This window comes from Mustela lutreola, chromosome 6 (assembly GCF_030435805.1).
Source record: "Mustela lutreola isolate mMusLut2 chromosome 6, mMusLut2.pri, whole genome shotgun sequence".
NCBI classification, from domain to species: Eukaryota; Metazoa; Chordata; class Mammalia; order Carnivora; family Mustelidae; genus Mustela; species Mustela lutreola.
This window is the reverse complement of record NC_081295.1, coordinates 141,650,607-141,665,409: the sequence shown is the minus strand read 5'-3', so window position 1 is coordinate 141,665,409 and position 14,803 is coordinate 141,650,607. Positions and strand designations below refer to the sequence as shown.

At 35.4% G+C, this 14,803-nt stretch overlaps 1 protein-coding gene across 1 annotated transcript in view; it reads left to right on the top strand.

Annotated features, from left to right (window-relative positions):
* Positions 1-14,803, top strand: part of LOC131834722 (uncharacterized) — a 224,048-nt gene that overhangs the window by 66,639 nt on the left and 142,606 nt on the right. The window contains exon 6 of the mRNA XM_059179359.1: positions 6,345-6,427. Within this exon, the coding sequence (XP_059035342.1) occupies positions 6,345-6,427 (83 nt within the window). The remainder of the gene's footprint in view (positions 1-6,344; positions 6,428-14,803) is intronic.

The following is a 14,803-nucleotide window of genomic DNA, read 5'->3' as shown; positions in this document are numbered from 1 at the left end:
ACAAGAGATGCATGGTAAATCTGAATATGAAAGGACAGAAAAATATGTACCATGGAAATGCTATACATAAGGGAACTAGTGTGATCACATTAATATCTCATATTAGAAATCTGAGAGTAAACTTTGAGACAACAATGAAAGGGGCAATTTATTAGGAAGCTACAACAACCTTAAATATGCTCTTAATGACAGAGATTAAATATTCATGAAATGTCCTGAAACCATAAAACTAAAGATATACAGATGATGAGTTCTTTGACGTTGATCTTGATGATGCCTTTTGGATTTGGTACCAAAAGCCAAGGAAATAAAACCAAAGCAAACAAACAAAGAAAACAAAAACACACAAGTGGAATTACATTACATTAAAAACTTCTGCACAGCAAAGTAAACCACTAATGAAATGAAATGAAGACAATCTACCAAATGGGAAAAAATATTTACAAATGGTATATTTGATAGGAGATTATATCAAAAATATATAAATAACTTACAAAACTCAATATCTTCAAAAAAATCTGATTAAGAAATGGGCAGTGAATCTGAATAGACATCTCCCAAGGTAGATATATAGATGGCCAGCAGGTACATAAAAAGATGCGAAGATATTCAATATCACTAATCATCAAGAAAATGCAAAGAGATAAATCAAGAAGGATATATAAGGTCTGAATGACACTATGAACCAGCTTGATCCAATTGACATTTACAAAACTCTTCACTTAAAAACAGCAACATACACTTTCCTTTCAAGGAAACACAGACTATTTGCAAGATAGATCATATGATGGGTAATAAATTAGAATTTAGTCTATTTTAAAAGATTTAAATAATATAGCAGTGTTTCTCTGATTTAATGGAGAAAGATTAAAAGTTTCAAGGGTTTCTCATCTCATCATTTCATATCCTGGAGTTCCTAGCCAATGCAACAAAACTTCTAGAAGAAAACATAGGAGAAATCTTTATAATTTTGTCCTTATACAGGACACAGAAATTACCTACTTTAAGAAAAAAAACCAAACAAATACATTGGATTTCAACAAAATTAAGCTTTTCTTGTCATGTTGCCATTAGGAAAAAATAAAAGACAAGTTATAGAAAGAAGCCAACTGTAGTATCTATATCTGAAAAAGGGTGTGCATCCAGACTATATAGAGAACTTTTACAACTCACTAGTGAGAAGAAAACAGACTTAAAAAAAATTACAATACTTAGAAGTTTCATAAAAGGATATAGAATTGCCCAAGGAGTTCATAGAGAATCTTTAGTCGTCAAGAATTTCAAATTAAAACTACATGTTACCTTGGGAAGAGTATGTGCTGTGGTGAGAGCTATGAATTGTGTAAGATTGATGAATCACAGACCTGTACCCCTGAAACAAATAATATATTATATGTTAATTAAAAAAAAAAAGAAAAAAAAAAACTACATGTTACCACTTCATGATCATTAATATGCCAAAATTAAAAACAAAACGAAAACAAAAATACCACCAAGTGTTGATGATGACTTAGAGGAAACTTTCATACATTGCTAGTAGGAGTATAAAATGGCACAACTGCTTTGAAAAACTAGCAGTTTTTTGTTAAATGAAATAGACACTTATCAAAGACCCAGTGATTCTACTCCTATTATATAAAAATGAAAACATGTCCACAAAGAGACTACCACATGAGTGTTCATAGCAGCTCACTCACAACAGCCAAAAATTTGCATGCAAATATCCATCATTAGATGAAGTAATAAATAATTGCAGTATGGTCACACAATGGCTTATTACTCAGTAACAGAAAAAGTGATGAATATCAAAATACTGTTCTGGGTGGAAGAAGCCAGGCACAAAAGAATAAATACTGTATTATGCCATATGTATGAAATTTTATAACTGGATTCCAATCTGTAGCGGTAGAAGTCAGATTAGTGGTTGCCAGGAGTGAGTGAGTGAGTGTGTGTGTGTGTGTGTGTGCTGGGGACAGGGGATCAACTGCAAAGGATATGGGAGAATTTAAGGGGGTCATGCTAAGGGCTTTATATTTTACTTGTGGTGAGGCTTTATATTTTACATGGGTGCATATGTTTGTCAAAACTTATTAAATTAGAATATATACATTTTATCATATATAAATTATCCCTCAGCACTTTGATTTTTAAAAGTAATAATATTGGACTCAGATATTCTGGATTTAGCCAGGGAGAATACAGAGTGTGTGGCATTAAAGTGGCCAGTGACATCATTATCTGATTCAGGCATTAAAGTCTGCAAGGAGTATGGTGGTGTTTGCTCTTGCCTTTTATTTTTTTATTTTTTATTTTTTTCTTAAAAGCTTTTTTTTAAATTTTTATTTTAAAATTTTTTATTTAAATTCAATTTAGTTAACATATGATTAGTTTCAGGTGTAGAATTTAGTGATGCATCAGTCGCATAAAACACCCAGTACTCATTACATCATGTGTCCAGTTACCCCACCCCACCACCCACTACTCCCGCAACCCTCAGTTTGTTTCCTAGAGCTAAGAGTGTCTTCTGGTTTGCCTTCCTCTCTCTTTTTATCTTATTTTATACGTCTTTTATCTTAAACACAGCATGTGGAGTTAGAGCGATGAGATGAGTACTTCTATGAAGGGAGTCTGTGGTGAGACATCATTCCTCCCTTACTAGCACCCTTACGTCCAGTCTGAAATCCCTGGTTCATATCCTTATCTGGGCTAGTAATTTAAAAAAAAAAGAAATGGTTTTCAACCTCTCTTAAAGGCTTCATCCTGCTTGCTGCTTCCTTCATGCTGGTCCTAAATATTGAGAAGGGAAGGCAGAACTCGGCTATCTTCTTTTCTGAGTATTATGCTTCTACCCCTTCTCTCCATCTTCTGAATCATGGCTATTGACTCCTTCAGGATCTAATCAGGGGAAGGCCAAGGCTGGACAGCAGAGAAGAGCTTATTTCTCTGGTGTTGTCAAACAGTAGATGTTGTTAGGTTTTTAAAAGCTGATCTCCTCTTTCATGGGACACTTGTATGCTTTCTGTGGACATACACTTTCATATCCTTCCCTTTGCCATGGTTCTCTCACTCTGCTGGTCTTTTACCAGTCCTTCATTAGAACCAGACACTATGTGGTACCCTAATTTTGTATTAATAAATATAATATAATATAACATAACATAACATAATATAATATAATACAATATATGCCTGTATTACAGAGAAAGAAAGTAAGCATAATTGAATGGAGAACATACATTAAGGAAAGAAAGGCCAAAAGAAATGATCATTATCCCAAGAGAATCAGCAACACAAAGAAAAGGAAAGAGGGAAGTAGAAAAGTAAAGTAATATTTCTAAAAATATGACAATTCTCCCAGTAAAAGATACTGTCAAACTGAGTTAGAAAGAAAACCTACAGCTTACAATAAGCATGCTGGAAGAAATATTGAACAGCAATGAATGAACTGATTCCAGAAAACAAAACAAAAATAAAACTGTCTCAAGAAGCAATGTCCACATCAAGCAAGTTAACACTGAATTTTTAAACAGATCTAAAGAGTAAGGGAAGAACATTTTAAAATGAGAAAAAGGTATAATTTATGAAAAAGATGTAATATGACACAAAATGTATACATTTATACAATGTATAGTAGATGTTACATAAGGCATATAATTATAGGAAGTGTACATTAATAATTACCTCATGTGTATGTATTCACTATATACATTTTTATAAGTTAGAAAATAGGTTTTGGAGCAGAAGACATTTTATGTAAGAACAAAGAAAATGTTAAATACTTTGAGAAGACTATCTCTTTGGTCGGGACTTTATTACCTGGACACGCACAGCACTACCACATTTTAATATAAACCAATATAAATTCCATTACATCAGCGACTGTTCCTGTCGGCAGGATTTCTAACTTGGTTTCTCAAAGATGTGTAAGCACTCATCCCCAGAAGCTGTACACACCACGAGAGAGAGGATCTGGGTGCACGTAATCTAATCACATGAACCTTTAATGGATGGGATTTTCTCAGGCTGGTAAGCAGAAGAGAAGGCAGGAAGAAAAACTGGAAAGATTCAGAGCGTCAGGATGCATCCCATGGTTGTTGGCTTAAAGGAGAGTGCAAGGAAAGCATGAGAAGGAAATGAATTCTGCCAATAACCAGCAAGCTTGGAAGAGGATCCCAAGACCCAGATGAGACCCGCAGCCTTGACTGATATGTTGACTTTGGCCGGATAAGACCTGGAAGAAGTGGAACCAGCTGGGCCATGCTTGCCTAGACTTCTGACCTGCAAAATATTTAAATGAATATTAAGTCATTAAGTTGGTGGAAATGTGTTCCAGCAGCAATAAAAAAAGTGAATATATTGTTCAACATTTAAAAAATATGTATAAGTAGAAATGGGGTATGGTTCTCACCTAAGATGCAAAGGAAGGGTTAAATGTATGGACGTGGGGTCAAATAAAACTGGGCTTAAATTTCAGATTTTTAGCTATCTGATTTGTGTAGTTCTCTGATCTCTCCGAATCTCAATTTCCAAGTCTGTCGTATGAGGTAATGCTGGCTCTTCTAACTGTTTTGTATGAGTGTATGTGTAGTAAACAATATAATACATATGAAGCTGAGCAAAAACACTAAAAATTCATTCTATTATTATTTCATATTTGTTATTCCACCTACCAGCTATGTGCTGTAAATTTAAATTTTCACTCTTTTAAAAGAATGGTATATTTAAAATGTAACTTCACTTACTTCCCTTCTCCTCTCTTTCTTATCTTGATTTTGGCCATATCAACCTCACTATGAATGAATTCTGTTTTAGACCCAAGGAAGCTCTTTTAATAATTTATAGCACTCTCAACTCAATAGACTAAAGTGCCAGACTTCTCACACAAGGAGCACCTGACCCGTCAGACTCTACCTGAAGAAGGACATTTGTGGGTATTTGCCTTCAGTTTGGCACCATCAACCAGGAACAGAGTCAGAAAATACAATGAAACCATCAAAATGCATGAGCCACATAGACCTCGACTGGAGAGAAGAGGCTGGCTGGGTCATCTTTAGGGAGAAAAAGTTTTCTAAAGCATGTAGACATGGAGACCAGGTCCTAAAACTTTTACACTATGGTAATCTCATTTTAAAAATGTCCCCAAGTGCAATTCCTAAGGGCCAGGGGATGATAATGTTTCATCCTTGCAGGGGGAGAAGAGGACAAGCAGCAAGACTTTGGCTGCTTATGGTTAAAAAAAAAAAAAAAAAGATGTTGGGTCAACTTTATGAGATGGATTAATTGGCTGATTTATAATTTAAGAAACAGTATTGGGGCATCTGAGTGGCTCAGTCATTTAAGTGTCTGCCTTTGGCTCAGGTCATGTCCTGGGTCCGAGTTCAGCGTCACGTTCTTTGCTCAGAAGGGCATCTGCTTCTCCTTCTCCCTCTGTCTCTCCCCCTGCTTGTGCTCTCTAGCTCTCTCTCACTCTCTCTGTCTCTCAAATAATAATAGTAGTAATAATAATAATAATAATAATAATAAAACAGTATTGTAAGTACAGTATTTCAGGCCCTGTTAGACACTGCAGAAGAAGAAACAAAGATGAACAAGACACATTGCCTGAAATGAGGGGTTTTGGTTATTGTTGTTTTTCATTTTTTTAATTTTGTTTTATTTTGAAGAGAGTTTTTGATCTAGACAGTGGTTTTCAACTGGAGATGTCTTGTCCTCCAGGGGACATTTGGTAATGCCTGGAGACATTTTTGGTTGTGAAACATGTGGAGGGGCTGGAGAGGTGGAAGCTACTGCTGGCATCTAGTGGGTAGAGGCCAGAAATGCTGCTAAACATTTTACAAAACAGGGCAGCCCCCATAACAAAGAATTATCCAGTCCCAAATATCAATAGTGCTGGGACTGTGAAACTGTGGTATAAAATAAATCACGCACGATATGGGAAAGATAGCTCAGGCAGGAAATACTGGCTACTGAGACAGAGAACAGAATTTTTTATACCTTGAGACTAAAAAAGGTACAGAGGAGTCTCTTCGAAAACTTGGAAAAATAGCTGATAATGGAGAATGCCACCTGGATGTAGGTAGGAAAGCAGATCAGATACAATTGCTGCTTGTAAATTATAAACCCGTGGCATGGCCGTTGGTGGAGTTCTACTTGAAGTTCATACATTGAGTGAATTAAAATTGTGGACTATAGAACATCTTAGAGCTTTCTTCTTACAATTCTTTATTTTAGCCTCATTTGTCAGGCTTTATATAAACTCTTAGATTACAGTAGTATAAACTTACATATCCTCTGAAGTGAAAATATGTAATATATTTTTTTCCACCTTTTGTTTTTAACCCTAGGAAGCATTTCTAATAAAACTGGTCCCTGCCCTATGGACTGTGATCTCAATCTCTTAAAAGAAGACCATGAATTACACAAGAAGGTAAGATGAAAGCTGTAAATGTTGGCTTTGGAAAGACCATGAAAACAGCAGCCCCTGATTATTAACTATGATTTCTTAAAATATATTTACAGGTAGAAAGTAATTTGGTCTTCAAAGCAGGTTTTGAAGTGTGGGGCACGCTAAAGCAGCTGACGTTTGTGAAATCAGTAATGCCAATAAATTTTTATTACATCCGAATCAGACTTCTTTCAGCCATTGAAGACTTTAGTTAATTTAATCAGTGTACAAGACTCTTTCCAGCTTGGGGAGGGTGATTAGAAAATGTGCTGATCGTACTGTGCTTCATTTGGCGTGATCACGGCTGTCATGAAGTCTGTCCAGAAACTGTCTTGATAAACTTATATAAATGACATAGCCTGGCTTTTCAAATCTCGGTTAAATTAATTTTACCAGCATTACTGGACCCAGTTTTTAGATATTCAGCCTTTTGCAAAATCCATATCTATGTAGAGCAAGTGGCTTTGTGTTTTAAGTATTCAAAAATATTGGTCTGGCTGGAAGATCGAAGTGAAAGGATTGTCCTCCAATCCCTGCTTTTTCTCATACAAATTACTTGAATCATTAATTTTCCACTTTCCTGGCTAAATAGATATAGATTTATAGAACTAACTTTTTGAAAAGATTTTTTAAAGTTTATTTGAGAGAAAGAAGGAGAGACAGAGAGAGCCATAGCACGAGAAGAGGGGGTGGGCAGAGAGAGAAGCGGACTCCCTGATGAGCAGGGAGCCTATCATGGGGCTCAATCTCAGGACCCAGGGGCCAGGACCTGAGCCAAAGGCAGACACTTAACCAACTGAGCTACCCAGGCACCCCTAGAACCAATATTTTGCCTTACACTCAAGACAGACTTTCAAGTCAGTCTTGCTCTCGTCTCTAAATAGCGGACCACCATCTACTCAAATAAATGACTAAATGTTTAATGTCTTCATGGCCACTACAGCATTCACAATTACTATGTTCCTATCACAGTTCATATTAAAAAAGGAAACTTAGGAATCAAAAGTTTAGTGAAATTTATATTGAGGAAATTTGAGTTCAGTATTTACTGAGTGCTTGGATATGACTAGGTTCCGGGAAATGTTCTCCATCCTCTGCATTAAATAACTCATCTTGTTCTCACAGCCAGCTAATGGGACAGACACTACCATTATCATCATTTTCCCTATTTTATAGGTGAGGCAAATAAGGCATGGGAGACGGAGTGAGTTAGCCAAGATAACGTCACTAATAAGTGCATAGCTGGGCTTTGAATCCAGACTGTTTCTAGACTCCATATTTGTATTCATCATGAATTAATACTTCAAAATGTTTGGGAGTTATTTTCTCCTTTAAGCTAGGTATACATGGTGTTCTACTTTTTGGATCGTATACTTGAATTTAAGGGCTAGGATAAGGAAATGAACAACTTGCTAGGAAGGGGGAAAGCTCATGACCTTTTTATACATATTACATATTAAATACTATTATGTATTATGTACTTTTTTAAAGGTTTATTTATTTATATCAGAGAGAGGGAGAAGGCCTGAGCAGGAGGAGAGGCTGAGAGAGAGGGAGAAAATCCTCAAGCAGACTCCCACTGAGCACGAGTTCCTCGTGTGGCCCTCGATCTCACAACCCTGATATCATGACTTGAGCCAAAATTAAGGGTCAGAAGTTTAACTGACTGAGCCAGCCACCCCATGTATTACGTACTTTTATGTACACTCTTTGGAACACTGAAAAAAGGGTATGCACACAAGACTCCTGGGGTATTGTGGATCTAATATTAGTCTTCTAAGTCCTTTTCTGACTTTTCATACTAATTGTTGAATTTAAATTTGGGGATTAGAAGAAAAGCTTAAATAGATAATGGGAGAAAGAGTACAATTATCCAGAAAAGCTAATATTCTTCCCTATATTTTCTGGTTTTACATGTTCAATATAGGAATTCCTTTTCACTTTATTTTTAATATTATATTTAATTAGGACCAGGGCCAGGGATTAGAAGAAAAGCTTAAATAGATAATGGGAGAAAGAGTACAATTATCCAGAAAAGTTAATATTCTTCCCTATATTTTCTGGTTTTACATGTTCAATGAAGGAATTCCTTTTCGCTTTATTTTTAATATTATATTTCAAAAATTGTGAGTCAGTTGCTTGGGATATTATGCTCTTCCCTGCGGGTCAGCCTCTTTGGGACGGTGTCTTAACTGAATTGCTTCAGGAAGAAGTTTGTTCTTGTTGGGATTATGCCTTAGTGAAGCCATCCTGTGACAGGAGAGGCAGACGCACACCCATCACCCAGAATCAAGTGACTGAGTGATGTGGACAAGGGCAGTTATACCACCAACCAAACCTCAATCTAAGACCCCCGACTCCAACTTAAGTGTTTTCCCTTTTCCCTCATCTTGGCAAGCTTACTGGAGACTAATCTGGGTTTTCCATTGATAAGAAAGAGCTAACCTAGGCAATTTCTAGGGTGGCTGTGGGCAAATGAGGTTAACATTCAACTTCACAAGGGATGCATCAGCTTTCCAAATAATACAGGACCAGAGAACAATCGAAATTTGTGGTTCCAAAAGGCCAGCAATGCTAGTTCTCCTCCAGAGCGCAGAAACAGAAGCCTGGGTGGGGAGTTGGTTCCTCAATGTAGGTGAATTCTCTTTAGGTAAATTCTAGGCAACCAGGGATATCTTGTTTCTCCGTGGGCATTGCTAATGGAAAGCTTATCTTGAAAAATTCTCTGGTACACGTATCATATACGAATTCAAGAAAGAGGAGGAAGGATTCTTGCTGGATGGCCTCAGGATTAGACTGGTTAAATTTGGAGCTATGATTTTTTTTTTTTTTTTTTTTTTTTTGATGCTAATAACAGCATGGGTGGGATTGAACATGATGTCATGTTTGTTTGCTTTGATAATTCAGATGCACCTGGTGTTTGTTATTATCTCTGGCTTGTAGTTCTGTGATCTTATGAACGCAAGCCTCTTAGAGTGCATCCACCCCAAACCCTCCTTCTCTGCCTTCTTACAAAAAAAAAAAAAAAAAAAACCGGTGCACCTCGTGGGGCAGGCATTAAAGCGTCCACCACTGCTCCCTTCTGATCTTCCCAGGGCAGTTCAAACGCATTTGTAATCCTTGGGATTCAGCCTTTTATTCACCATTTCCTTTCTCTAAGCCTCTCTCTTTTGATGAAACAATCCCCTGGGTCTTCGTCTGGCCAGATGGGCAGATGAACAGTGCTTCTTGGAGCTGCGCACAAAGACCCTGTAAGGAGTTTGGGGAAAAAACACTGCTGCCAAGTGGAGACTCGTTGTTCTAATGCTTTTCCAATGCACCGGTGCCACTGGCCTGTGAACTTCAAACTCCCTTTCTCTGCACAAAGACTTACCTTCTCATTGGTCCCATCATAGACGCCCTTCCGCGCTATTTGATTGGGCCATCAAAGGAATTCAAGGTAAAGGGCAAAACCTCTGAACAAGGAGATAGGGACCCTGGGTTTTGTTTCCTATCCTATAATGCAATTTAATGAGCTTATCATGTCATGAGTTGGACAACTTTGAGATTTGATATATATCTTCCTATAATATTTTCTACTTAACTGCTTCATTCTAATGCTGTAATAAAAGCCAAAAAAAGGATGTGAAGTGTTCCGTTGATCACCTGGGCTACATAGTACACTGTGCCAGATACTAGTTATATCCTTAATATTCTAAAGCATTTTAAATGTTCTTCACCTCATGCCCAGAAGAATTTTATAGTTATTATCTCCATAGAGTCTTGTCTCCACAAGAATTTCCACAAGATCTATGTAGGACAAATACTATCTCCATTTTTCAGGTTAAAAAGCTTAAACTCATGAACTTTAAATAGTCTAAGTTTCCAAAGAAGTGGGAAGACTTGAATGTGTGTCTTCTGACCATCACTTGTCAACCCTTTTCACTACAACACTATGCATTTTAATTTTTCAAAATTCTTTAGAACACTCCTAGCTGTCATTTTGTGTTGTGTTTGAAAGAATGCTTACTCATTGTTTTCTAAACAGTGTTGCATTTTTTAAAGATTTATTTACTTGAGAAAGAGAGAGAAAGAAAACATAAGCTGGGGAGAGGGAAGAGGGAGAAGCAGATTTCACACTGAGCAGGAAACCAGTCTTGGGGTTTGATCCTAGAACCCTAAGATCATGAGCTGAGCCAAAGGCAGACAGTTAGCCTCCTGAGTGGCCCAGGTGCCTCATAAACACTGCTACATTTGAATGACAATTCCCACAAACCAAATTTTTAGTCCTTGAACTTGAAAATCATATTCTGAATTTTAGCAATTTATATTTCAACACTTGCTGTTGATTTCTGTGAGAGATTAGGGTATGAGTAGCCGTACATAAAATATATAAAATGTGATGTTCCAGAACAAATTTTGCACCACCAATTCTTAAAGTATAGATATTCATCTTTCTAAATACATTGCTTTTGGAATAATTTCTTTTTAGTGATGATGTTCTTTAGCTTCAGGGTACAGACAGGATCTATTTTCTGTCTTTCTAATCTTGATGATATCCCAGTTAAAGCATTATTTCTCAGGTAGAGATTCAGGATATAAATCTGTGGTTGGCAGATTGTTTCTATTCCTCTCTGTGAGGAGACACACACCTGGTGCTCACTTGGGAACGTCCCTGCACATACTTACCTTCTTTTTGGATTAAAACCTCTTATTTTTGTTCCTTTTGGGGGGGGGTGTCATTTCTTTAGACATAAACTAATTTTCACGACTTACTGTCTTCTAAAACATTGATTTGAAAAAAATTTTTTTAGCATATTAACATAGATATTCTTTAAAGGAAATCCAAAGGTTCAAAAAATACTTGTCATTTTTAGAATTCATGGGTGTTTTTCTTTGTGATTTAACAACCAGAGGTAAAGCTCACTGTTGTTATTGCAATAGAAGTACTTAATGAAATGACCTCTACTAGGTATTTCTTGGAATTTCAACTGTGTGGTTATCACCATGTTGGCTAGATACAGAAAAATATATCATCATCCACTTCTACCAAATTAGGTTGAACAACCAGGATACATATTCACAGATTAACCAAATAGAAAGCAATTTAATGGATTCTATCATGAAAAACCTATACTTCACCAAACAGGAACTTTGGTGGGTACACCAAATCTATGGTATGGTTTTTAGTGGTGCTTTCAGCTTTCTATCAAGAGAAAGTGAATAAAATGTCTAAGCAATTCATAATGACATTCCTTTAAATCTAAAATGTAAATAGTTACAAAACATCTTTTAAACAGTCTAGTAAGGTTTGCAAATCAAATATATTTAATTAGGACACTTCAAAACACTCATATTTTTTAAAGTCTGTTGTCATTCTTTAACTTACTCAAGGAATGGAGTAATAAAAAATACTAATACTAAATAATCTTATTAAAAATACCATTATTGGGCACCTGGGTGGCTCATTTGGTTAAGTGACTGCCTTTGGCTCATGATCTTGGAGTCCCGGGATTGAATCCCACATCAGGCTCCTTGCTTGGCAGAGAGTCAGCTTCTCCCACTGACCTCTCTCCTCTCATGCTCTTTCTCTCTCATTCTCTCTCTCTCTCAATTAAATAAATAAAATCTTAAAAACAAATATCATTTTGACACAGAAGTTATAGAGGCTAAGAAAGATAAAGAAGACCACAAGTATTTATTTTTTGTTTGTTTATTTGTTTGTTTATTTATTTATTTTAGAGGGATTGGTTTCTCCTTTTAAAAAAAATATTGAAGTATAATTGACATCGCATATTATAATTAAGTTCCAGTGACAACATAGTGATTTGACATTTGCTATGGTCACCATAGCAAGTCTAGTCACCACGCACCATATGAAGTTGATAAAACATTAGTAACTATATTCTGCATGCTCTACATTAATCCCTACGATTTAGTTATTTTATATCTGAAAGTTTATACTTTTTAATCCCTTCGTCTGTTTCACTCACCACCACCCCCACACTGGCTACCTACCATCTGTTCTCTGTATCTATGAGTCTGGGTTTTGTTTTGTTTTGTTGTTTGTTTTTTCTTTTTCTTTTTCTTTCTTTCTTTTTTTTTTTTTCAAATCAATGCAGTGTTTGTTTTTCTCTGTTTGATTTATTTCACTAAGCATAATACCATGAAGGTATTGTTGTTGCAAGTGGCAATGATTTCATTCATTTTAGTGGCTGAGTAATATTCTGTTATATTTATATATGTCATATATAACCTCTTTATTCATTCATCTTCTTTATTCATTGATCCATCAACAGATACTTAAGTTGTTTCCATATCTTTGCTATTGTAAATGGTGCTACAGTGAACATAGGGATGCAGATATCTTTTCAAATTTAATGTTTTTGTTTTCTTCAGATACATATACAGTAGATGAATTGCTAGATTATATGATATTTATTTATTTATTTATTTATAGTGAGGTAGAGAGAGTGAGCAAGAGGTGGGGGCAGGGGCAGAAGGAGAGGGAGAGAGAGAGAGAGACTCTTAAGCAGTTTTCGCACTCAGTGTGGAGCCAGACACAGGTTTTGTCTCATAACCCTGAGATCATGACTTGAGCCATATACAAGAGTCAGATACTTAACTGACCAAGCCACCCAGATTCCCCAAATAACTCTATTTTTAATTTTTTGAAGAAGCTTTATTTTATTTTATTTTATTTTATTTTATTTGTATAGTGACTGCAGCAGTTTACATTCCCAATAGTGCATGAGGATTTACCTTTCTTCACATACTGCCAATGCTTGTTTCTTGTTTTGTTTTGTTGTTTTGAAAATTATCATTCTGACAGGTATACGGCAAATCTCCTCGTGATGCATTTCCCTGTTGATGAATGATTTTGAGCATGTCTTCATGTCTGTCACCCATCTCTGTATATCTTCTTTGGAAAAATCTCTATTCAGATCTGCTGCCCATCTTTTCATTGAATTTGTGCTGTTGTTATTGATTTATATAGATTCTTTTTATATTTTGGATTTAATCCTTTATCAGATATATAATTTACAAATATCTTCTTCCATTTAGTAGGTTGATTTTTCATTTTGTTGATTGTTTCCTTCTCTGTGCAGAAACATTTTTAGGTTAAGGTCGTGTCATTTATTTATTTTTTCTCTGTTTCCCTTGTTTTTGGAGTCAGATCAAAAAAAGAAAAAAAATTGCTAAGAACACTGTCAAGACACTTATCGTCTATGTTTTTTCCAGGAGTTTTATGGTTTCAGATCTCCCTTTCAAGTCTTAAATCTACTTTGAGTTAATTTTTGCATGATGTAGGAAAGTGGTCATGTTTCCATCTTCTGCATGTAGTTATTCAATAATTTCATTATTAAAGAGATCATTCTGTCCTCATCATATATTCTTGTCTCCTTTGTTGTAATTTAACTGACTACATATGTGTGCATTTGCATCTGGGTTGTTTTGTTCTATTGATCCAAATGTCTGTTGTTATAGCAATACCATACTGTTTTACTTACTAAAGTTTTTAGTATACTTACTACAAGTATACTTACTACTTCACTTACTCAAGTTTGTAGTATACTTTAAAATCAGGGAGCATGATAACTTTGGCTTTGTTCTTTCTTCTCAAAATTGCTATAGATGTCTGGGGTCCTTTGTGGTTATATGCAAATTTTAGAATTATTTGTTCTAGTTGTGTGAAAATGTCATTAGAATTTTAATAAGGATTGCACTGAATCTATAAACTTTGGGTAGTATGGACATTTTAACAATATTTGTTCTTCCAATGTAGGACCATGAAATATCTTTCCATTTATTTGTGTCATTTTTAATTTCTTTCATCAGTGTGTTATAGTTCATACTGTATAGTCAGTATATAGAAGTGTCTCTCTCTCTCTCTTTTGATGTGTTCAGACATTCTGTTTTTTGATTGGAGAAGTTAGTCCATTTACATTCAAAGTAATTATTGATAGGTATGTATTTGGTCCCATTTTGTTCATTATTTTCTGGCTGTACTTGTAGTTCTTCTCTAGTCCTTTCTTCTCTTTCTCACTTCCTTTGTCATTTGATAACTTTCTGTAGTGTTAAGTTTAAATTCCTTTCTCATTTTCTTTTCTGTATTTATTGTAAGTTTTCACTTTGCTGTTATCAGGAAATTTACATATTTCACACTAAGTATATAATCCTCTATTTTGTTGATAGCAACCTAAATTTAAACATACTCCTGAACTCTACATTTTTATTGCTTCCCCCAACATTTTATGTTTTTCTTGTCACTTTTAATATAGTTTATGCAATTTCTTAATCAATTATTGTAATTTTAGTTCACTTTACTACTTCTGTCTTTTAATCTTCTTAGTTTTAGGAGTGATTAATCTCCTATCT